The sequence below is a fragment of the Natrix helvetica genome (genome assembly GCF_964273705.1).
Source record: "Natrix helvetica genome assembly, chromosome: 8".
NCBI lineage: Eukaryota > Metazoa > Chordata > Lepidosauria > Squamata > Natricidae > Natrix > Natrix helvetica.
The window spans coordinates 24,373,087-24,398,137 of NC_138559.1; the positions used below are offsets into that span (position 1 = coordinate 24,373,087).

The window sequence follows — 25,051 nt, forward strand, 5'->3', positions numbered from 1 at the left end:
TGGGCCCTTGGGTACTAAATAATTACCCACTCGGTGTGGTTATCCAGTTCACTAATTACCCACAGAAATGGGGATCAGGTGTTAACTGCCTGAGAGTATCCTCCAAAGAGCTGGTAAAGCTGAATAGAGAGGTGGTTTTAAGCCAAACTTGGGAAAATATGTCCAATGTGTATCAGTGTTTTATCGTTCTAGGGCAGGATTTCCTCAACTTTTGCCACTTGAAGGCGTGTGGACTTCAACTCCCAAAATTCCCCAACCAGCAGAGCACCTCTTCATTCTGGGAGTTGAAGTCCACAAGTTGCCAAGGTTGGGCACCCCAGATGTTTTCTTCTCTGTGATACAGATGTGTTCAGCCATTGCCTTCTTCCAATATATCTTCAGGCCTGGGTTTCCTGGTGGTGTCGCATGCAAAGACCAGACTGGTCCTCCTTGGCTTTTGAAGACCAACCAAAGTCAGTGAGATGCTGCCACCTAGCTGGTCCATCTGAGCTAACTAGGCTCAAAGAAACCAATGATGTCTAGATGGGGCAAGTCTTTCTGAGGAGATGACCATTTGTGGTGGTTGCTAGCCCAGGAGTCTGGAGTAATTGACCTAGCATAACCTGGTGGCATTAAAACAGAGAGACAGAGGCTACCAGCTAAGCCAATGTGCTTAGTTGTGAGCTGTCACATCCTAACGTAGCTAGGACAGTTTTGATCTACCCACAGGAGACCAGGAGATTCCAAGCCATAGCTTGTCATAGGTTTGAATCAGGGTGAAATCCAGCAGGTTCTGATAGGTTCTGGAGAACCGGTCGTGGAGATTTTGAGTAGTTCAGAGAACCGGCAAATGCCACCTCTGGCTGGCCTCAGAGTGAGGTTGGGAATGGAGATTTTGCAATATCCTTCCCCTGCTGCGCCCACCAAGCCACACCCACAGAACCGGTAGTTTTAAAAAAATGAATTTCACCACTGGTTTGAATAATCACCAATTCTTGTGTCCAAGGGACACGCCCTAATGACTCAAACTTCACATTTTCTGCAGCATCTCTGGCTTGAGTCAGTCCTCCTCATCCTGACCTCAGCCCAGGGACGTTTAGTTGCATGGATGGATGTGTACAGGGGAAACTCACTATTATATCCCTCACCAAAGCCTACCTCTCTTGGTAATGCTTGTCCAATTTTATCATTGTGCAGCTTCCCTACAAGCTCATCCTGTTGTAGACCATGGTTGATAACCTCTAGCCATCATCAAAAACCAGACTTTGACGGGTTGATGGGTTCTTTAGATGGGCTTTCCCTTTGCTTCAGGGGTATCAAGGTAAAGGTGCCCCTGGCACATATGTGCTAGTCATTCCCAACTCTAGGGGGCAGTGTTCATCTCCATTTCTAAGCCGAAGATACAGGGTATATCCTAAGGTATTTTAGGAGACCCGTGGTATCCTAAGGTCTACCTTAACTTCTCTCCTCATCCTCTTGTTTCTATAGCAATAACTTATTAGGTTTGCTAGGACTATTAACTCCACCTGGAAAACAGGTGTGGAGTAAGGCACTTTATATACTCCCAGCTCCACAAATGCGGAATATACCTCTTGAGGTTTACCAAGGGGAATGTTGTTGTCTAATTACTGTGCATGTACAATACATAACACACACACACACACACACACACACACACACACATATACATACATACATGCATGCATACGTACATACATACACACATATGTGTGTATCAAGTGTTAGTTTCTCAACATCTTTACTGCTTTGATTGGATGATCAGCGAAGAATCAATGGGGATGAGCCGGATGTATGTGTGGGTACGAGGAATCTGTTTGCAAAATCAACAAATTGATCACAGTTTGTTTATTTATACATGTCTTTATTTATTTGATACAGCATACTTTTTCGAACCGCCCCATCTCCCTCCAAGGCGGTGTTGAAATAAAACGTCCAAACATAAAACAGCCTGTAAAAATTGAAATGCTTAAATTAAAAAATGGGGGGGAAATGATAAAAATGTTTAAGGCGGGGAGAATCATTAAAACCTATTAAAAATTCAGAATTCTTTGGATGTCTTAAAAAAAAAATCCCTACCCTTCACCTTTCCCACCTGACTTGTCCGATTCTTTAAAAGTCAAGTCATATTCTGGATAGATGAATTTACTCAGGGTTGCAAATCTACTGGGTACCAGGCACAAGGAAGGGAGATGGAGAGAATGAGAGAAGGGCAAGGTGTGTGTGTGTGTGAACATTGTTGCTCGTTCTGCAGCTTCTAACAGCGCAATCCCGGAGGGTGGGTGGGGGAAGAGATGGGTGAGGTCAGTGGAGCTGAAAGGGAAGGGAAGCAAGAAAAAAAATGTATTCAATAACAACTGGTCGCTTTCCAACTTTCAGCTGGCAAGGTTCCACATCCATTGACTGAAATTCTCCTCCCCCTTTTTTAAAAAAATGATTCGGTTTTTTGGAAAAGGAAGCAGAAGTTGGAATATTTGGTATGTGCCAAAGCGGAGAGGGTGTAGGTCCAGGATGATATGATGGTGGTGATTACTATCACACAGTCAAACCAGATGTTCAGGCTGGATTTGGTGCTTTTGACCCACCTAGGATGTCTTTTCCTAAAAGAACCTGGGCTAGGCAGATGTCTTCGGCATCTTGATCCACCTCCCCAGTCCTTCCCAACCACCAGGGCTAGACAGATGTGTATTAGATGTGGGGGGGTTGTCACCCAGTCAGCCAGATGTTTAGAAAGGATTTGGCATTTCTGCCCACCTCTTAAGGCCGTGCCAAAGATTTGGGGGGGCAGGGAGATGTTATTTTTCTGGCGTTAAAGGCAGCGTCGCAAGGATGCAAGCTGTTGCAAGTCTATATAATCAGAATTAGCGTCATTACAACGACATCCGGAAAAGTCTGCTCCTCGTTGTCGCGGCGTTACTCCCCGTCGGACCAGCACCAGAAGCGCGATCTTAGCTTCACCCACAGCCGCCGGCTCCACTGAGTAGATCCTCCTCCTCCTCCCTCCCTCCCTCCCTCCCTTTAGAAAGCCGAGTAAAAGCTCTTCCAAGTATCCGCCGCGGTTCCGCTACCGACAGGAAGATGTAGCTGCAACCTGCTCAGCGAGGCAGCCAGAGGGAAGGGAAGGGAAGGCTCAGCCCAGCGTTCGCCAGAGGAAGTCGGGCGGTCGGACGCGGAGGGAGATGTGAGAGAACCCGGGGCGAGTTGGAGATGGGGAAGGGTAGGGTGGGGGGGAGTGGGCGTGCGTGTGAACCGTCGCGGGGAGGGAGCCCACAGGTGGGAGCGCGTGTTTCGTGGGCTGCTTTGGCAGGAGAGGGGGGGTGGGGGGAGGGCGCGCGCGCGGGGCAGGGAGCGCGCAAGAGCCACTCGAGTGGGTGAAAGGGTGTGGGCGGGCAGGAAAAGTGCCCGCGTTTGGTCGTCGGGACACGGACACGGAAGGCTTGCTCGCGCTCCCGCCTGCCTGTTTATTGCCTGGGGAGGTGGGTTGGGTAGTGGGGGGGGGGGGAGAGTGGTGGAAGTGAGGAGAAAGAGAGACACAGAGAGAGAGACAGAGAGAGAGACAGACAGTCAGACAGAGACAGAGAGGCAGACACACACACACACACAGAGACAGAAAGAGAGAGAGAGGGAGAGAAAGAGAGAGAAGGAGGAAATGGACGGAAGAGAAAGAAAGGGGGCGGTGTAAGTCTGCGGCATTCCCAACTGGCCGCTGTTGAGCTTAGGTCCTCGCGCGCTGCCCGGGTGGGTTGCATTTACAGGACGCGCGCGGGCGCGCGCTCACAATCCCCCCCCCCATGTATTAGAGACCTATTATATCCGATACACGCGTCTCCGGGGCGTGGGGGGGGTGACACCCGCACCCGCACCCGCACCCGCACCCAGACAGCCGCGCTTCTATATTCTCCAGCCCAGGCCCGACTAAGTCTCTTCTTTCAACCCCGCCGCTCGCTTTCTCCCGCCGCCCTTCCCTCCTTTCTCAAAAAAAAAAGCGAAAGCGCGGAGAAGTGTGGAAGGGAGGGGGGGCGAGGAAATGAAGGAGCTGGAGAAGAGAGCGGGGGGGGGGGAGAGAGGAGAGGCGAGTCTTGTAAATTAACGGTGCCGGTGTGTGGCTGGTCCAGGAAGAAAGAAGGCGGTGGGCTGGGGGGGGGAGGCGGGAGGGGGGCTGGGGGAGGAAACCGGCGAAGAAAAGAATGGGAAAGCTAAGCAGGGAGAAATAAGCCTGGCGGGACGGGGGGGGGGGGAGAGGAGGGAAGAGGAACGGAGGAGAGGGGGGGCGTCTCAGGGGGGGGGGAGACCTGCGAAAAGGTGAGCTAGAAAGGGGGCGTTTTCCCCACCCAGCCGCCCGCTTCTTCTTCTTCTTCTTCTCCTTTTTTTCCCCCTTCCCTCCAGTCTTTCATCCCCGCCTTTGAAGTGGTTTTAGAACATTCGGAGTTTATGTTTATTTAGAACGTTGGCAGGGAAAGTGGGAGCGCGGGGGGGGGGTAGCGGGAGGGGGCGACTGTAAAGTTTTGCCCGCCGAGAGTGCCTCGCGCTTACTGCTAAACGAAACCGGGTGTAGGGGGGGGCTGGTCTGGGTGGGGGTGAAAAAGAGAGGTGAGCAGACATTTCTGGGGTCGGGGAAGCCTCCGCAACTCTCCCCCTCTCCCCTCCAGCTACCAAGTTCATCGCCTTATGAATTTTCACCTCCTCCCTCGGTGAATAATTAACGGGATGGCTCCCAGCTATTTTTAATTTTATTTATTTGGGGGGGGAGAAGGAAGGAAGAAGCGGGGGAATACAAAGAGAGAGAAAGAAGGGAGGAAGGAGAATAGAAGGAAAGAAAAAGAAAGAAGGAAGAAGAGGGGGAATAGAAGGAGAGAGAAGGAAGGAAGAAGCGGGGGAATAGAAGGAGAGAGAAAGAAGGAGGGAAGAAGGGTGGGGAATAGAAGGGAAGCTTATTCTATTTGGATCCTGGATCCGGGTGTCGCGGAAGGGGTGGGCTGTGTGGGGGTCGTCGGGGAGAGGACGGCGTTGTCCCCGAGTGGCGGCGGCGGCGGCGATGTCTGCGAGATCAAAGTGATTTGAGGGTCGGTTGGCGGCGCGAGAAATCGTTACTTTCTTTCCCCGGGGAGGGGGGGTCCAAAAATTGTCCAAAAACCGAGATGCGGGACCTAAAAACCTTCCGCCTTTAGGAATTATTGCCGTCTGCGTTTACATCAGTTAGATTGGGGGGGGGGGGGGGAGATAAGTCTTCTCCCTTCTGTCCCTCCCCCTCCCCTTCCCCCTCCCCTCCGCGGCAGCCTGTTGCCAGCTCGCTCTTGCAGACTTGCAAGGTGGCTGTCCGTTTCGGTCTTTCTCCTCCTCCTCCTCCTCCTCTGTCCTCCCCCACCCCTCTCGGTATGTTGCGGGGGGGGAGGGAGGGAGAGACCTGGAGGGGGCTGCACCAGCTCTCCCCCACCCTGCGACCCTGCAATTCCCTTTCCCCTCCATCCTCAGATTGCCGGAGTGGCTGCAAAAGTGGCCTTGATTTTTAACTCCGGAGGGCGGGCCAAGGATGGGAAAGGAATGGAAGTGGAGGACAAAAAAGGGGGAGCAGATTTTATATGTGTGCGCGCGTGGATAGCGTTAAAGGTTCTATTATTATTATTATTATTATTATTATTATTATTATTATTATTATTATTATCATCATCATCATCATCATCATCATCATCATCATCATCATCATCATCTTAAATAGCCGCGGCGGCCCTTTGCAACTCTCCAGCGGCCGGGCAGATGAGTGTAGCTCTTAAGTTTTCTTGCCCTCAAAATAGAAGCGATGGGGCAGAGGGGTCTTTGAAAAGCCGGGGGGGGCGGTTCGGGTCGGGTCTGAAGCTTAGGAAAAAGCCCACCGCTCTTCTTCCTTCCTACCAACACGCAACCCAACCTCCTGCCCCTCGCTTTCCAAATTTGACTCCAATTTTGGGGGGAAGACTGGACTTTTCGCCACCGCTGGAGGAGGGTGAGTTGCAAACTGCTTTTTTTCAAACCCCTTCCGACGATTTCGAGATGCCTGTAATTTTTTTCCCCTCTCCTCCTCCTCCCCACCCCAGATATAACTTTCCAAAAGGGGGGAATGAGGGGTGGGTGTGTAAGTCTACCCATTTCCCCTTTACAAGAGGGGGCTGCGATCTGTTTAGTTTCTCCCAGGTGTAAAAAGAATGAGTAAGGGCTGCAGAACTGGTCTGCTTTGGTTCCAGCGAAGAGTTGCAAAATGTTCCCTCCCGCTAAATTAAATATTATATGTCGATTGTGTGTTCGAGACATTGACGGCATCCAAAGATTCGTGGTGAGCCTCGGAAATCTATTTTCTCTCGGTTCTTTTCCACCCACCTGCACACCGAAAGATTTGCCTGGCCATTTTCGAATCTTCTTTATGATTTGGAAATCTTGATGAAGATTTCTAATCTTTTTTTTTTAATTCCCTTGAGATTTTATTTTTCTTCCGTTCCTGGCTTCCTCGGTCTTGGGTGGGCTGGCTGGCTGGCTGGATAGATAATAGATGGATGGATGGATGGATGGATGGCTTGGAGACTTAGGTTTATTAACAACAATGGCAATCCCTCTTAATATACTGATATTATAAATCTTACTGACATGTGAGAGATTTATTGGACTTGCGCCCCTCTCTGTCCCTGAGACCCTAACTTGTGACGTTTTGGATTCAAGTCCACGGGTTAGGCTCTTGGGAGCTGTGAGTTGTGCCCCTACATCCTTCTCCAGTGTGTACGGATTAGGGGAGGAGGGGGCTTTAGAGGAAAAAAAGGGGGAAATTGTTTAAATCCGAAGCCATTCTGAGCCTTTGTGTCCCTGGGCCTCTCCTGACTCCCTGCCCCAAAGATCTACAAGTATGTTTTTAAAATGAAGACCACAAAGGCTCAGCTAATTTTTTTTTTTATAAAAAAACCCATGTATTTAAGAGTCATTTAATCTTTGGGTGCCATGCGTTTATTTGTGGCGTCCCTCTAAAGGTGCGAGTCGATGCATTCCTTTTTGTAAAGCTCGTGCCTGCAAATTTATTTATAAGAGGGGCTTGGGTGCATTTGAATGTGCAGAGAGAAGCTTTTGCAAATGTATGAACCGAAAAACCTTGGGGTTCCCCCCCCCCCCAATGCAGCAAAAGGACTCCTGGTTTTGATTGAAGCTTTTAGGCTGAGCCCAGGATGGCAAGATTCTGGCATATATTTTTTATTCTAGCTCAAGCTGTCTAGTTGGGTCTTTTAATATTCTAGACTGCCTTTCCCCTCTACCTCTTCCCGCCCAACGTTCAGAAGCCTTTTCTGCAAATTAATATTGATCATAAACGGGGACCTCAACGCTTGGCCATACCCAGAGTTTTGTGCCTATTAGGGCCCTGTGAATAAAAAGGAAGTCCTTATTTCTCCTGTATGCCACCCACCCACCCGTTAACCCCCTGCCCCACACATTCTTGAGAGCAACATACAGTACCTCCAGAGCGTAATCGAAACAGCTCGGTACCTTGGTGCTTGACCTCAATCTATCTTTCAGCTTAAAATCCCAGCATGCTTCCTGCTTCCAGCCTTAAAAATGGAACTATATTTCATAGGCAGACGTATGGTGTACGGAGAGATGGTCGGTCGCGAGGCAGTTATGTGTGCAACTCTGGCATATTTATTTTTGTTTTGTTCTGTTTTTTGGCAAAGGGTCTATGAAACCTGTTGGAAATGACCTATCGGTTAGGGAAGGAAGGGGGGGGGAAGATGGGGGCAATTACTATACTATGGAGGTGTGATGGGCTTGTGGGTTAAGGCTTGTGGGTTTGCTATGGTGCCATTCCTTGAAATCCTGCCGCCTTGCTCCATCCTTGATCATGAGGTTAGGGACTGCCTTGCACTTTTGTGTGTGCGAGGCGTCGTGGTTTTGTTGCGTTTGTCCAGAATATGCCATCGGGATGAAATCAGAAACGAAGGGGAGAGGCCTCTGGTTTTATTTTTAAAAAGATGAATTCTAGGATGTGTGCCTCACTGAACTTAACAGGCAGTTGTCTTGAAGGCATATGCTTGTGGTCGTTCGCCCTAGGATTCAATCGGATGAGTGCTGAATTACAAATGAATCCCATAGAAATTAGCAAGGCTCATGTTTGGGTAAAGGCACGCATGGGTCCCCTGATATGCATCAAGTGGGTGGAAGCCACAGGAGTGAAGAAGCTGCTGGCGAAGTGGGAAAATGTGGATTTTTGAATGTGAATTTCACTGCATTTGCACCGCCTCAGAATTCAGAGACAAATTAAATTCCCATTAAATAGAAACAGGTAAAATTCAGATTGCCCATGAGGTAACATTAGCCATCTTTTGATTTACAATACAATGGTGTGATTTCCCCCCCCCCCCAAAATTCAATATCAACCAGAAGTGAGATCTCAGCCCTGACTCTTTTCTTTAAATAAAAAATAAATGATACACTTAAAAATAAAATAATCAGGCCAAAATTTCTGTTGTGCCCAAGCCTTTCTATAGATTTAGCTTCCTTCGAAATCTAGAGGGGTGAGGCTGGTTTTGCATTCTTCCCGGAAATTATATTATTACATTCATGAAATTATAATTCTATCATATTGTAGTCATGAAATATGAATATACCGTTCTCAAACTGGGCATTAGCTATGGGTGAATAGAGGATTAAAAATTAAAGTGAAAGAAGGCATTATACATATATGGCTGCAGCCGTGCCACCCCCTGCCTGATTGCCAAATTAAATTGGGCAGAATCATATCAGTAAGTGTAATGAGAACCATCTCCTTCCATAGCCTGTTCTTTGGCGAAAGTAAAAACAGAGAATTTTGTCCCTGTGTCTAGAACGGTATACAAAATTCAGGGAGCGGGAAGTGTAGTAAAATAACAATGCCTGAAAAAAACCCCACTCATTCATGACATGCTTTGTAACAATGCAGAATCTTGCCTCTTCCTATGGCAGACAGGTTTCGCTGCCTCCTCCCCTCCCTCCGTTCCTCCTCTCAGGAGTAACATCAGTGAAGTTCAGTGAAATGAGTAACATAATTGGGAGTTAGTTCAATCACTACCAGTCTAGACTAGTCCAGACCCATCAATTAAGCAGGAGGGAGGGGAGGTTGGTGGTGGTGGTGGTTCTCCCTCCCCTTACTTCTTTAAGGGGAAAACACACTTAACACAAGTACGCTACTACTGATAGGAAACGCCTTTTTCTCCAACGTGCAAAATTTTAGCCGGATCCCAAATAAAGGATAGAGGGAGGGAGGGAGGGAGAGAGGAAGGAAGATTTTGACAAAGAGGAAAGAGGGGGAAGAAATAGGAACTTTAAAAAAAAAAATTGCAAGGAGAGATAATCTTGGTGATACAGTATATATATCACGCATACATATATATCCTTCTCGGCTTCCCTTCCATATTGTCTAGGCTGTCATTTATGTCATCTTTGAGGTGGGGCCGCAATTTAATTGCACTATTAATGTCTCGAGTTGGAAGAATTTTTAGGTAATCAAACAGGAATTCATGTTAATAATGAGAAGCATGTTTTTTTTTTTTTTTGCTGCTTAAAAAAATTATTCTGTCTCTCTGGAATTCCTTTCCTCTCCTTTCCTTTCCTCCCTCTTTTCTTCCTTTCCATTCCTTTCCTCCCTCTTTTTTCCTTTCCTTTCTTTTCCTCCCTCTTTTTTCCTTTCCTTTCTTTTCCTCCCTCTTTTCTTCCTTTCCTTTCCATTCCTTTCCTTCTATTTCTTTCTCTTCCCTCCTTATTTTAATAGGAGCATTCACCTTATAAAATCAAGCCATGTTATTTAGGCTACGTTAAAATTGTTCCGGTGTTTCTCTAATTCTGCATGTGTAAAATGTAAGGGGGGGGCAGTAGTCACACACACAGCAGAAAAGATAGCTTAGTGCATATTGGATTGTCTGTACTGAAATATACCTTTACAGGATTTTTTTTTAATTTTATTTTTGCTTTTGTCTTTGGAAATGACAATATCTCGAAAATGTCACTTGGTTATCTTGATGGCTTTTGTGCATTTTAGTTTTGCAAGGCTACAATTTCTCTAACAGGATGAATTGTGCTGGCTTAAAGGTTAAAAGGGATAATGGGCTTTTTTTCCTCCTTTTTTTCATATTTTGAGTTTTGGTTTTTTTTGGCCTGCAGTGGGCCGGGCTTGGTTTCTGCAACGGTCTTTTTTTCTCTTGATTTTCAAGAGCTTTTGAACGCAGGTGGTATAACTTGAGAGCTAAAATGGAGTCCAATTTCTTTATCTTTCTTTCAGTCATTTCTTCCAGGGCCTTAAGTATTTTCGCTGAACCTGTAACCAATTAGATAGCCCAGCATACAATTAAAGACGTGGTCCCGATGAGATGATTGATGTGTTTTTAATTGATTTCTAATTTTAAATACCTTCCCCATTATGAAAAAAAAACCCAAAACAAAAAAGAACCTCCCCAGCTTACAAAAAAATTCAGTTCTGGTAGCAGATCCATCAAGTGTGATTTAGTTACTTGATGTTTTCTTTTTTCATCACAGGCTGACCATTTTTAAAATCCTTTTCAACTCCTGTGGTTGGATGGAAATTGTCGGTCTGGTCTGTTAAAAATCTCCCGTAGCTTATCGAGAAATATATGATTTGATGCGGCTCCATGTGCCCCTGTGGAGGGTTTCCTTCAAATTTGTTACAACTCCTTAAATTCTCATAATTGCCCCCATGTGATCTTTGCAATCAAACCAATGCAATCCTAGAGTCCATCTAGAAAGCCCACCCACCCACGCACCCACCCACCAAACCGCAGAATGAAAAGGATGATACAACTCTTTTTTCCTTTGAGTTTATTGTCTTATATCCTGTGGGGGGAGTTCATGGCCACAGTCCGTGCCAAAAATATTGTCTCTCTGCCATGGTTCAGGTATTTTTTAAGGTTGCTCTCTATTTATCTATTTATCTATTTGGTTATGTGTCTATCTATCTATATCTATCACCTATTTTATCTTTATCTATCTATCTATCTATCTATCTATCTATCTATCTATCTATCTATCTATCTATCTATCTATCTATCTATCTATATCTACCCAATTTATTAATTGCCCATCTATCTCCCTCCCAGAGGGCTATTGGCCTTCCTTCCCTCCTGCACCCCCCTCCCAAATGAGAGGGGTGGGTGGGAAAATCTTTTCTTTTCCTTTTTAAACTCTGGAGAACACACACATTGTTTCAATAATCCGGTGCAATAAATGCTAATTAGTAATGCTTGAGGACCCTATCAGTCAGAGTAATTATCATAATTTACCTCGTTCTTGTTAAACGCATTCCTGGCTGATTTACATTTGGAGCAGAACAATTGGGGACCATCCCCCCCCCCAATGGATGGATGATGAGTTGAGTTTCCTACCTCTGACACCTCCCTGCCCTGACCCAGCCCATGTTGCATTTTGCAAATCCTTCGGTCCAGATCTCCAAAGATTGTCCGTAGGTGGCGTTTGATTTTTTTTTTGTTGGTTTGTTTTTCCAAAACCAATATTTTTTCTCATTACCCCACTATCTATGTGGGCCTGGTGACCTCTTCTTCCCAAAGAAGATCTTTGTTGAGGGGAACAAAGGAAGACTACCTTCACAAAGGCACCATTAAGGAGAGAAAGCAGGAGCAACAGATAAAATGTGTGTGATATGGCAATCTATTTCACGCCATACAAACAGAGACAATGAAATAATGGGTTTGTAGTTGTAGCTAATTAGGGTCTGTCTTTCTTTCTTTCTTTCTTTCTTTCTTCCTCCCTCCCTCCTTTCTTCCTTCCTTCTCTCCCTTCATTCTTCCTTCCTTCCTTTTTTCTTTCCTTCTTTCTTTCTTTCTTCCTCCCTCCCTCCCTCCCTCTTTCTTTCTTTCTTTCTTTCTTTCTTTCTTTCTTTCTTCCTTCCTTCCTTCCTTCCTTCCTTTCTTTCTTTCGGAAACCAGGAGCAAAATAGGTCTCCGAATTCTCTCCATATAAGCTGAGTCTCTCAAAGGGCCACATTCCTTTATTTTAGCCTTGCTCTTCCCTTGATCATTTCCATCTGATAAAAATTGACTGGAGTTTACCCGGATTTGTGCATTTATCAATTAGGCCTCTCTTGTGATGGCTCTTTTATTCTCCATCTGCAAGGTGATTAGTGATTTGCAGCCGAGACTTGTATTTTCTATCTCGGATATTCATACTGAGAGCTGGCATTCTCCGTGTGAAGCGATGGTGGCCATCAACAAAACCCAGATTAAGAAAATGCAGCTGCTTTGGCCATTGATCTCATTCCCCTTGCTTTGTTACCAAAGGGACGAGAGATCAGTCTGGATTTAGTGACGTGCAAATGATTGGAAAGCTAAATTGCTTAGATTTCTACACACACCGGGCTATTTTCTTTCTCATCTTTCTAGCATGCTTCATTGAGAAACTATTTCTCTCTCTAATCCCACTTCCCGGCCCCCTCCTCTTCTATGTATAAAAACATGTTGCCCACTCCATCCTTCCAAGAACAGCCTGGATGACCCTCCCCCCTCCTCTCTGCAACTTTGTGATGGACTCAAAGGTGCTTTTTCAAAAGGCAACTGGAGTTTTGTTTTTCCTTGAAGAGGTTTCACTTCTCATCCAAGGCACTCCTTCAGTTCTGGAGCTCAGTTCTTCAGAACCAAAGAAACTTCTTGGATAGGAAGCGAAACCTCTTCAAGGAAAAACAAAGCCCAATTGCCTTTTGAAAAAACACCTTTGGGACAACCATGACCTGGATACCTGAGAATCCCCGTGGACAACTTTCGGTGAAACTCATGTCTAGCTACTGATTGCTACTTCTGATCACCGATACATTTTGGACTCTACCATGCCAGAAAAAAGCATTCCTTAAACTCCTAGGTAATCACCTTCTGGGGAACTGAGTGAGACGTGGAATCATGCTTGTGGGTACCTGATTTCAAGGACATCTGTCTTACACAAGCTCGACGGTTTGTGATTACAGACTAGAGTCCAATAGGGACCGGGGTTGTTGGTTTGAGCTTGGCGATTTGGTTGCAAACGTTTCATCACCATTCGGGGAGACATCGTCAGTGCGCTTTGAGTTGTGCTCGTCTGTCTGAACACGCCTCAATAACAACAGCCAGCCAACCAATCAAACAGTCCAAAATCACATTAATTTGCATCACATAAAAAGGTATTTAAAGGCCAGTGTTCTGACAGACAAGCACAATTTGAAGTGCACTGACGATGTCTCCTCCAACGGTGACAAAACATTGGCAACCAAATTGCCAAGCTCGGAGCTCAAATCTGTATATTTAAACACAGTTCGACAATAGGGAACCTTCAACATGAGCCACGGTGGCGCAGCAGGTAGAGTGCAGTACTGCAGGCTACTTCTGCTGCCTGCTGCCTGCCTGCAGTTTGGCAGTTCAAATCTCACCAGGCTCAACCAGGTTTGACTCAGCCTTCCATCCTTCCGAGGTCAGTAAAATGAGGACTCAGATTGTTGGGGGCAATATGCTGACTCTTTAAACTGCTTAGAGGGGGCTTTAAAGCACTGTGAAGCGGTATATAAATCTAAGGGCTATTTCTATTCTGCTTTTGGTTCATCCTGGACGTGAAGCCAGGAGAAGCATCTCCAAAGCTTGGATGCTCTTCTTGGAAGCCATGTCTTGAACCCCGATTCACAGTGAAGTCACACTCTGCTGGGGAATATATAATATATGTGTGTATTTATAATATAATATATAGTGTAAATATATATATTTACACTGCTTGATTCACCAATAGACATGTTACCGTATGCTGACTCTCCTCCATGATATTCCATTTGCATTGAAAGTGATTAAGCGTGACTCACCCCGACACGAAATTTAGCAAAGTCAGGAATAGCGATCTGCTTTGTCATCATTCAAGGGCCCCCCAGTCAAATCTTTAACCAAGACAAAACTTTTTAAACCCAATAGTTCTGATTTCTGCTCTTTCCAAAACATTGAAGAGCCACTCCAAGGGAATTTGATAGCACTTCTTTTTTTAAATTTTATTAACCATTACAATTAAAAAGATACAAATGCATGCAAAGTAGAAAAAGGAAAAGAAAAACTGCCTAAAAGAAAAAAGAAAGAAAGAAAAATACTGTAGGAAAAAGGAAAAAGAAACATATGGTAAAGAAAAGAAAAATATAAAGAAATGACTTCCCTTTTCAACACAAAAAGCAAGTTCAACTATATCACTTCTTCTTAAAATACAACCAACAATCTCTTTGTCCCACATGTTGTCCCAAATGTTGGATAACCATTTGTCTGAAGGGGTGTAGAGTTTCCTGCCTAGGTAGGGGGTTAGACTAAAAGACCTCCATGGTCCCTTCCAACTCTGTTATTATTCTATTCTATCTCATCAAAACTCCCTTCTTACAACCCTATAATGCTTACAAACAAATCATTTAAACTTCATTATTCAGACCTGTTCAGCAAAAGTCCATTAACATCTCTATTTTAAACTCGCTCAAATAAACCAACTTTATATTCCTTCCTTTTAGAAATCTTGATCTTTAATCCATTCAAATAATGTTTTAAAATTGATTACGTTTCACTTTTAATTTGTCCCTACTCACAAAATTCTTCAAGTCTCTTTTTGTAAATCCAATATAGGAAAATGATCCAGGTTGCTCCTTTAATTTGTTATTGGTCTATCTTTTTTAATTATTAAGGAATTAGTCAGTTTTATATGCATATCCAGCGTGGCATCTTTTTCCATAGCATTCCTATAGCGTGTTAAATCCATTTTTAAATTCACTTTCAGATAAAGTGTGATAAAACTTTTATCTTGTGTGATAAAACTTATTTCTCTTCCATTATTTCTTTAAAACACAGTCTATCTATAAGGCCAGACTTCCTTAGGATTAACTTCTGGGTCTATTATTCAAAAATTGTATTTTGCTCCATTCTACATTAGTAAATCCAATTTAAGTGGTCTTCTCTAATTGTAATTGTAGTTCCTTCTGGTTCCCTCTAGTGTTCACCCTTCAAAGTCCCATGTTATAACTTTAAAAAAAAATCAAAACAAAAACATTTTCCCATGGGAAAGGTTCTTATAATTAATGTCAAAATCTTATTACAAATCCATCCGGACCCTTAGCCTGTTTGTAATTTTCCAAAATCAACATTCTGATCATTCTCTTGCTGTTTATTAAAAAGTAAAAGTCCTTGTATTTGAAACGCCTTTCACTAAGAATGGAAGGAAACTCAACCAGTGCTTAAATGTCTTGATCCAAAAGTTCCAAATAGCAGGAAAGCAATTAACAAACAATTAAAAAATGATTAGAATTCTTTATTGGCCAAATGTGCTTGGACACACAAGGATTTTGTCTTTGATAATAGAATAGAATAGAATAGAATAGAAGAATAGAATAGAATAGAATAGAATAGAATAGATTTCTTTATTGGCCAAGTGTGATTGGACACACAAGGAATTTGTCTTTGGTGCAGATGCTCTCAGTGTACATAAAGAAAAATTAAATAGAATACATTCATCTAGAATCATAAGATACAACAGTGATAGTCATACAGTGGGTTACAAATAAGCAATCAGGAGACAATCAATATCAATATAAATCATAAAGATACAAGAAAAAGAAAAGGTAGTATGTGATCCCAGGGTCCTTCAAGGTATTGACCATGCTTTGAGCCAGATGGTGATTCCCTCATCTCCCAGAGCTCTAAACCCATTGGAGAACATTACCTTGCAATTTTCTCATGAGGAACAATTGTCTGGAGCACTTGTGGGCAATCTCCAGTCCTCTCCATGTCTGGAGGGGAATTATGAAAAGTCAGTCTACCAGCCAGCAAATTCATTCCATCAACTGTCATCATCTCCATTTTTAGCAGAGCCATCTTCCATTCGTCATTTCTTCCCCAGAAGTTTGAAATTGGATAGCGCTTCTGTAGACGGTAGATCCTGAAGGCTATGTAATTCTGTTTGCAGTTGTTGGTGTCTAAATGCATGTAAACACTTGCTTTTTATGTTGCCTTGTAACATATATGGTACCTATGGATTGTTCTATATGCCGTAATTTGGTCTCTGAATGCAGGTATTTCGTGTTGCACTTCCTCAAAAGTTTTCTTCCTCTCTAAAAGAAGAGTGGGTCAATTTTTCTTCTTCTCACCCTGCCTGAGAAAAACACTGTCCTTCCAATTTCTTTCTTTGATGATGGTTTTTGTGGTTCTTCATCATTCAACGAGGCAGAGGAAACAGGGGCCAACATTGTTGTGTACTCTTCTGAAATTGCTCTGGCTAGACGGCTTTTCCAACTGAAAAGGGGAGGGGCTCCCTTGTAGGAGGAGCTTGGTCAGGACATGGAGGTTACACATCAGAAACCAAGGAGGCTACCACTTGGCTGGAGTGACAGCGGTTCAAGGAGAAACTGCACCGTTGCACACACTCCTTGGACACTTGAATAAATATACGGTCATGGTCATCCGTAAGATCTTTCCCCCCCAAAATTATTTTCTTCCCTTTGAGAGAAAAGTGGTGGAAAAATATGTGGGGGGAAATTGTTCTGCCTAGTTGTGCCATGAAGCAATATTCTACTCTATTTTCCCTCCTGGAATTTGCATTTAACCAGAGAACTCCAGAAATCTGCTTGTCTATATATACTAGTAGGGAGGGAGGTAAGTAGACAGAGGGACCAGTGTTTGTCAACTTTGGCAACTAAGATGTATGGACTTCAGCTCCCAGAATTCCTAGTCATCCCCTACAACAGAGCCCCCACCCCAACCTTTTTGGCATCAGGGACTGGTTCCGTGGAGATAGGTTCTCCTGTGGACCAGAGAGGAAGGCATGGTTCCATGTACTGCATGCATCCCACATGTGCACAGATGGGGCCTTACCCATTTACATGGCTTGGTTTCTGGTGATGGTGGTCCTTGGCCTGGGTTTGGGTGAAGAGGAAGAAGGGGAGAAGGAAGGAAGGAAGGAAGGAAGGAAGGAAGGAAGGAAGGAAGGAAGGAAGGAAAAGAGAGACAAGGAAAGGAGGGAGGGAAGAAAGAAATAAAAAAGAAAGAGAAAGAAAGAGAAAAAAGGAAGGAAGGAAAAGAGAAACAAGAGAGGGAGAGAGGAAAGAAAGAAAGAAGGAAGGAAAAGAAGGAAGGAAGGAAAAGAAGGAAGGTAGGTAGGTAGGTAAGCAGGTAGGTAGGTCTAGGTAGTCAAAGTTCAACTAGTGAATGAAAGGGTTGGGCCATTCATATATTTAGAAAGAAATATACATTAAAGGTAGAGAACCCTATAATTATACCCCATAATTATATATAAGGTGTAAATGGAAACACAAATAACCACATTTAAGATGCGCTGCCAGAATATCCCATTAGCCTCTCTGAATTCAACCATTGTCAATGGCGTCCTTGTGCAGAGCTCTTCATCCAAAGAGAGATGGAGATGGTTTTTTCAATCGTGACCATGTCAGGTAACCATAGGATGATCATGCTCCCTCCCCCCCCCCTTTTTTAGCAACTGTCACCTTCTGGTGCAAAACCCAAATTGAGTATGCATACCTACAGGGCTACTTTGGTGTAGTGGTTAAAGTCCTGGCCTAGAAACCAGAAGATAGTTGGTTTTAAGCTTCTTTTAGTCATAGAAAGCTGGCTTGGTTGTTTTTGGGCCAATCACCAAGAGACTATGAGTTCTAGTCCTGCCTTAGCTATGAAACTCAGCAAGGTGACTTTGGGCCAATCACCAAGAGACTATGAGTTCTAGTCCTCCCTTAGCCATGAAAGCCAACTGACGTTGGGCCAATCAACAGGACATTGTGACATCTAGTTGCACCTTAGGCATGGCTCTGAAAGTCTTCTAGTCTAATTCCCTGCTCAAGCAGGAGACCCTCTACCCTTTCAAGTAACTGGCTGTTCAGTCTCTTCTTGGAAACCTCCAGTGTTGGAGCTCCCACAGCTTCTGAAGGGAAAGCTATTCCATGGGTTGGTTGTTCTCACTGTCAGAAAAATTCTTTCTTCATTCTGGGTTGGTTCTCTCCTTGATTAGTTTCCAGCCATTGTTTCATCTTTCAAGTCCTTTGGAGAATAGGTTGACCCCCTGTTCTTTGTGGCAGCCCCAGAGGTGCGTTCCTACCAGTTCGGACCGGTTCGACTGAACCGCTAGTGGTTTGGCGGCTGGGTTGCTGGAACCAGGCCTGCCACTCCCCCGAACCGGTTCTCCTATGGGGGCCGCCATCTTGATTTTTGATTCTGCACATGCGCAGGACAATTGTAATTGCACACATGTCATTTCCCCCCTTTTTTAACGTTTTGTGCATGCACAGATCTATTTTTGTGCAAATGTGCATGCACCTAGAGCTTGCATCTGGTGAGCGAGCGTACGAGCGCAAAATGTTTGTGTGCACCGAACCAGAAGTAATGCCGGGACTGACTCAACCCTGGCCAGCCCCTCAAATAGTGGAACACTGATATCATGTCACCCCTAATCATCATCATCCTCTTCCTTTTCCTTATTATAATTGCTGTTGCTGTTGTTGTTATTGTTATAATTATTAGTCATGCACAGTCAGCCAGATGTTCAGTCTGGGGTTGGCATTTTTGTCTACCTATCGAGTCCTTACCAAGGAGCTGGGATAGGCGATTCTGGATGTTTGAGGGTGTTACAGATATCGCCGCAGGATGGAAGCAGCTCCAAGTAAAGCCGCCTTCTGAAATTGACTGATGGGAGAATTTGTCAATGCCTATGGTGTTCAAGTGGTGCTCCAGTTGTTTTGGGACTGCACCCAAGGTGCCTTATTACTATTGGTACAACCATTGATAATCCATAGTCACTCAACTTCAATTTGCACATCGCAATATTTTATTATTATTTTCGAGCTCTTTCTCTTCAATTTGTGCCTCACCCAGCGAACCAGACTTTTTTTCTTTTCCACAATAGTGATGTCAGGTCAGATGTCTGTCTGGATCCAAAATTCCCACAGGATCTTGACATTTTCGAGAACTTTTGTCCATTTTGGTGTTCTCAGTAATTTTTGCTGCATTCGAACCCAAACATCTAGCAAAGCTTCCAATGTATAATTTTGGCGTTGTAGATAATCCGTTGGTGAGATTTTGCTGCAGCCACTGATAAGGTGACCTGCTGTTTCATCTTTCTTGTTGCGCAAGCGACATCTGCTGTTGTCGCTAACATGTTGAATTTTTGCTTTCGTGGGCTTGGTCTGCAAGGCTTGTTCTTGGGCAGCCAAAATGAAGCCTTCAGTTTCTTTCTTCAGCACTCCTTGAGATCAGGAGTGCTGAAGAAAGAAACTGAAGGCTTCATGTTAGCTGCATGTTCGTTTTTTTCGTTGTTGTTGCTTGATCTAATTGTTAATTGTTAACAATTAACAATTAAATCAACAATGGTTTGTCCTACCAAGAGGCAAAGTGGTAGCCAACAGGGTGTTGGAAAAGAGTGCTGCAAATGATGTACAATTTATCCTGAATTCCAATTGCTTTATATTCCATGGTCCATGTTGAAGATGGATTCCATAGCCAGCCCACTTGGTATTCATTCATGCAATGAGAGGGCTTCAGACAGCAAAATGCCTTGAGCCAGCCTTGAGCTGAAGCATCAATTTAAGCCAACAGGATCTTCTTTCTATTCTCCCTGGAGCACAGAACTCCTCTGGTGGACTGTCCCAAGGGGACCAGTGGGGTAGAGCTTCCCTTATAGATCCACTAAAAATTCATTCAGGGACACTTATGCCCTTCTACTGTCCTAGAGCAGGAACCTAAGACGTACTCAGATGGCTTCAACAGAAAACCACTTTGCCAATTCCAATTGCTATCAAAATCACAATAACAATGGAAGAGATTATTTGAAGCTGAGGGTTGAACTGTGGGTCCTTGGTGCTTTCTGACCTCGGTTATTTTCTTGCAGCTGTTTCATGACCCAACGAGATGATATCAGTGGTAGAAGGACTTCTAGTACTGATGATGTTACCTTGTTGGGTCATGAAACATCTGCAAGAAAGCAACCAAGCTCAGAAAGCATCAAAGACCCCAAAAATCACAATAAGGTTTTTACATTCCAATGATATTCATTGCTGAGCTGAAGGTCTCCTTCTCCTTCTTAACCCTTTTACCTTTCTCTTTACTTCTAGCTGCCTCTTCTCTGCCATCCGTCCTCCTTTGCTCCTACGAGTTAATCTGTTGGCTCTACTCGCATCTTTCCCTCCCTTTCTCTCTCTCTCTGTCTCTCTCTCTCTCTCTCTCTCCCCCCACCCACCCACCCCACTCCCCTGCCTTTAGCTTCTGGTTTCATTTTTAGATGACAAAATTCAAGGCACACAGCTTGGCTGTCTGGTTACCATGGCAACCTGAGCCCTATTATCGTACCTTGTCATTCATCAAGCGAGAATTGTGCTTGACAGACACAGACTACAGATGCCTGCAGTCTGGGTGTGAGTGTGTTTGTGAGTGTGCACACCAAACATACATACATGCATGCAGGTACACAGATATGAATGCACACACACACACACACACACACACACACACACACACAAACACATATACACGGAAATAGACAAACACATGCACACATGCAATGTTGCAAATAGTCCTTCGCATTTTGTGCAATTCTGTTCAGTTGCCAGAGTACCCTGTTTTCAAGTGGAATATGAAGATTTTGGCCATGCCTGCGAGCTTCGTAGATATTTCGTCTCTCTCTCTCTCTCTCTCTCTTTCTCCCTACCCCCACCCCAACTCTAAGGAAATTTATGATGCATAATCCAGAGGAAATGGTAAACTATTGATTTTTGTTCTCCTTGTTCGTGGCAGATTCATTAAGCCACAGAACGCTGTGTGACTGGGTCCCTTCATTCTATGGCATTCTATTATACTTAACACCATCTTGGGCAGAGAATCCTACGCCGTGAATCAATAACGGTTTTACTAATAAGAGGAATCATAAAAGCAGCCTTTTAAATCCGTCTCTTTTTGCCAAGGATCTCATCGCATTCCGGATCGCCCTGGGAAAGAGGCTGGGAGCAGAGCGAGCGAAATGCGAGAGACAAAATGAACTGACATTTTTCAGCCAATCACCGGCAGGTTTTTTTTTTTTTCAGATGCTGGACCAGACCCAAATGTTCCTGAAATGCGAGAGAGAGGTAATTGCTTGTCACTGCTCAGAAATCCAAATTAATTCCCGAAGTGCACAGGCGAAAAACATTTGCAAGGCTGCAGTTAAATCTCTTCTCCATCATTGCCATCACCTTTTTTATTGGCTTTAGATGAACTGTCTGCTTGGGTAGGTATTGGTTTTCTAGGCCCCTGGCCAAGGGATATTTCCCCACCCCCACCCCCAACATAAATTACTAGATCTTTGCAACAGATCATACAGAAGAGGAAGCCTTTCTGGGCAGATGCAGGGGCCAGTGTACCTATGTGGGATTTTGAGGTTGTGTAAAATAGCTGCTGCAAAGGCTTGCGTGTTCACAAAAGATCAGCCATGGAAGATATAGCTAGGCACAAAAATATTCATTTGCCAGGAAACTAGAGTAGAGTAGAGTAGAACAGAACAGAACAGAATAGAATTCTTTATTGGCCAAGTGTGATTGGACACACAAGGAATTTGTCTTTGGTGCAGATGCTCTCAGTGTACATAAAGACAAGATCCATTTGTCAAGAATCATAAGCTACAACACTTAATGATTGTCATAGGGTACAAATAAGCGATCAGGAAACAATCAATATTAATATAAATCGTAAGGATACAAGCAACAAAGTCACAGTCCTGCAGTCCTAAGTGGGAGGAGATGGGTGAGAGGAACGATGAGAAGATTAATAGTAGTGCAGACTTAGTGAATAGTTTGACAGTGATGAGGGAATTATTTGTTTAGCAGAGGGATGGCATTTGGGAAAAAGCCATCCTTGTGTCTAGTTGTATAGGTGTGCAGTGCTCCATAGCATCATTTTGAGGGTAGGAGCTGGAACAATTTATGTCCAGGATGTGAGGATATTTTTACTAGGGACATATTTTGGTCACCATGTTACAAAAGAAGATGTCAAGACTTTGGGAAAAGTGCAGAGAAGAGCAACTGGGATGATTAAAAACATGAGGATTAAAACATACAAAGAAGGGTTGCAGGAATTGGGTATGGCCAGTCTGGAGAAACAAGAACTATGAAGGGGACATGATAGCAGTCTTCCAGTATTTGAGGGGCTGCCACAAAAAAGAGGCAGTCAAGCTATTCTCCAAAGCAGTGTTTCTCAAACTTGGCGACTTTAAGTCCTGTGGACTTCAACTCCCAGAATCCCCCAGCCAGCATAGCTGGCTGGGGAATTCTGGGAGTTGAAGTCCACAGGACTTAACGTCGCCAAGTTTGAGAAACACTGCTCCAAAGCATCAGAAGGCAAGGCAAGAAACAGTAGTTGAAACTAAGCAAGGAGAGAAGCCACCTGGGATTAAGGAGAAACTTCCTAACAGTGAGAACAATTAACCAGTGGAACCACTTGCCACCAGAGGTTGTGGGTGCTCCATCATTGGAGGTTTTTAAGAAGAGACTGGACAGGCGTTTGTCTGAAGTGGTGCAGATTCTCCTGCTTGAGCAGGGGGTTGGACTAGAAGACCTCCAAGGTTCCTTCCAGCCCTATTCTGATACTTCTAGCTTCATACTTCTAGCCCATAATACTCTTTACTCTCTTCTTTTTTCTTTTTTTCCCCAAACGGGCAGGAATGTTGCCATGAAATCCAAAGATCTTTTTTTAAGATCTTCCCCCGTATTTATTTCCTAATGCTGCTTCTACGGGTCCATGTCCAGAGAAATGGAGTGCATCAGGACATCCTTGCACAGGTGACTCCAGGCACACCATGGTTATCATCGTGGATCTGATTTTGGTTGTGACGGGTGGGAGGATGCCACCGCGACCCCTGATAGTGTAATGGGTGTGACGGTGTCATCATGCACCTAGTGATGTGCCAGTCTGATGTCATCGTGCATCTGATTATTTTGTGGTGAGTGTGATGACGTCGTCACGCACCTGATGATGTTGTGATGGATGGGACGATGTCATTGTGTGCATGATGTCACTGGGGCCAGAAGTCCTTTGCATCCATTACAAAAAAACAACAATAACTCATGGAGCAGGGAACCCCACAAGCACTAAAGAGAAGAGTTTGGGACACTACGTTGGTGACTTGGCCTTAGTGTTTTCTGTAGGACCAAAAGATAGACCCTTCTATAGACCTGTCATCCCCTCCTTCTGAATCGGAGACATGCACAAAGTCTTAGAGGTCCTTTGTTGTTCTGCAAAGCATCAAGAGGCGGCAGGAAGTGGGCATGGCCAGTGTAGAGGAAAGGAGGACTAGGAGGGGATAGGATAGCAGCCTTTCAGTATTTGAAGGGCTGCCACAAAGAAGGGGGAGTCAACTTTCCAAAGCACCAGAGGACAGGACAAGAAGCAACGGATGGAAACTAATCAAGGAGAGAAGCAACCTGGGATAAAGGTGACACTTCCTAACAATGAAGACAATTTGCCAGCTTGACTCCAGAAATTGTGGGTGCTCCAAAACTGGAGACTTTTAAGAAGAGTCCGGACAGCCACTATGATATAGGGTCTGCTGCTTGAGCAAGGGGTTGAGGTAGAAGACCTCCAAGGTCCCTTCCGACTCTATTCTGATGAAATGAAGTTGACATCATACTTCTAGCCCACAGTACTTTCTTTTAACCAAGGAGAGTAGGCAGCCAAATCATTGTGAAGCAAAACCTCACTGGGATAAGTCTTTCCACCAGCATTTCCAGCAAGTGAAGCAGCCACCAAAGTCAAAGAAGGATGATGGGCGTGGATGAGAGGATCCAAAGAACCACCCCACAATGGATCACTGAAATGGACCTCTTTGCAGGCAAGAAATCGTCCCTATAGGCGATGGCTTGGCTTTATAGCTGAAAGGACCATCAAAATATCATCCTGAATCGCCAACATAGTACGTCCTTAAAATGCTGAATGAAATTTGTCCTTTCGCTTGCCCATTCTTTCCTTGATGTGCTCACTTAATGCAGACTTGGATTCCCTGAGGTTCTCTGAGGGCCAAGGTCTCCACAATTGGACCCGGAGCTACAAATATCCTCTTTTATTGTTAATCCAGACAGTAGAGTCCACAGGTAAAAGAGAAGAGTGCAAAAGTTGGCTTGAAACTCAACGTTAAGAAAACTAAGATCATGACATCCGGCCCTCTCAATTCCTGGCAAATAGATTGGGAAGGAATGGAGGTAGTGACAGATTTTATTTTCCTGGGCTCCAAGATCACCACAGATGGAGAATGCAGCCAAGAAATTAAAAGATGCTTGCTCCTGGGGAGGAAAGCTATGGCAAATCTAGATAGCATTTGCCAACAAAAGTGTGTCTAGTCAAGGCTATGGTTTCCCCAGTTGCAATGGATGGCTGTGAAAATTGGACTATGGTGCTGGAGAAGAAGACTCCTGCAAGTCCTTTGGACTGCAAGGCCATCAAACTGGTCAGTCCTAGAGGAGATCAACCCTGACTGCTCTTTAGAAGACCAGATCCTGAAGAGGAAACTCAAATATTTTTGGCCACCTAATGAGAAGGAAGAAGGACTCCCTGGAAAAGAGCCTCATGCTGGGAAAGATGGAAGGCAAAAGAAGAAAGGGACAGCAGAGAATGAGGTGGCTGGATGGAGTCTCCGAAGCAGCAGGCGTGAGCTTCAATGGACTCCAGAGGATGGTAGAGGACAGGAAGGCCTGGAGGAATGTTGTCCATGGGGTTGTGATGGGTCGGATGCTACTTGGCAACTAACAACAACAAGAAGAAGAGTCCACAGAGCACAGACAGATATGATGTCTGGAGGCTACGTGCGATGATGGACAACCAAGGGCTCTCTAGGTATGTGTAGCCTAAGGAAGAGGAGACTTAGGAGAGGCCCCATAGCCATCTTTCAATCCTTGAAGGGCTGTCACAGAGAAAAGGATGTTGATTTATTCTCCATAGCACCTGAGGGCAGGACAAAAAACGATGGATGGAAGCTCATCAGAACCTGGAAACCAAGAAGGAATTTCTTGGCGGTGAGAACAATTCATCACTGGAACAATTTGCCTCCAGGA

At 44.5% G+C, this 25,051-nt stretch overlaps 1 protein-coding gene across 8 annotated transcripts in view; it reads left to right on the top strand.

The window, feature by feature from the left end:
* Window positions 1-25,051, top strand: part of LOC309395925 (uncharacterized protein) — a 138,892-nt gene that overhangs the window by 103,038 nt on the left and 10,803 nt on the right. For 5 of the 8 annotated variants that reach the window (XR_014176000.1, XR_014176001.1, XR_014176002.1 and 2 more), the window contains one exon: window positions 21,059-21,100. Coding sequence is in view for 2 of the 8 variants with exons in the window: in XM_081960610.1 (XP_081816736.1) it covers window positions 21,059-21,100 (42 nt within the window). In the remaining 6 variants the exon portion in view is untranslated. Of the gene's footprint in view, window positions 1-2,250; window positions 3,179-4,598; window positions 5,061-5,856; window positions 5,978-21,058; window positions 21,101-25,051 lie in introns of those variants that run through there. The other 3 variants (XR_014176003.1, XR_014176004.1, XR_014176005.1) reach the window with 3 other exon arrangements.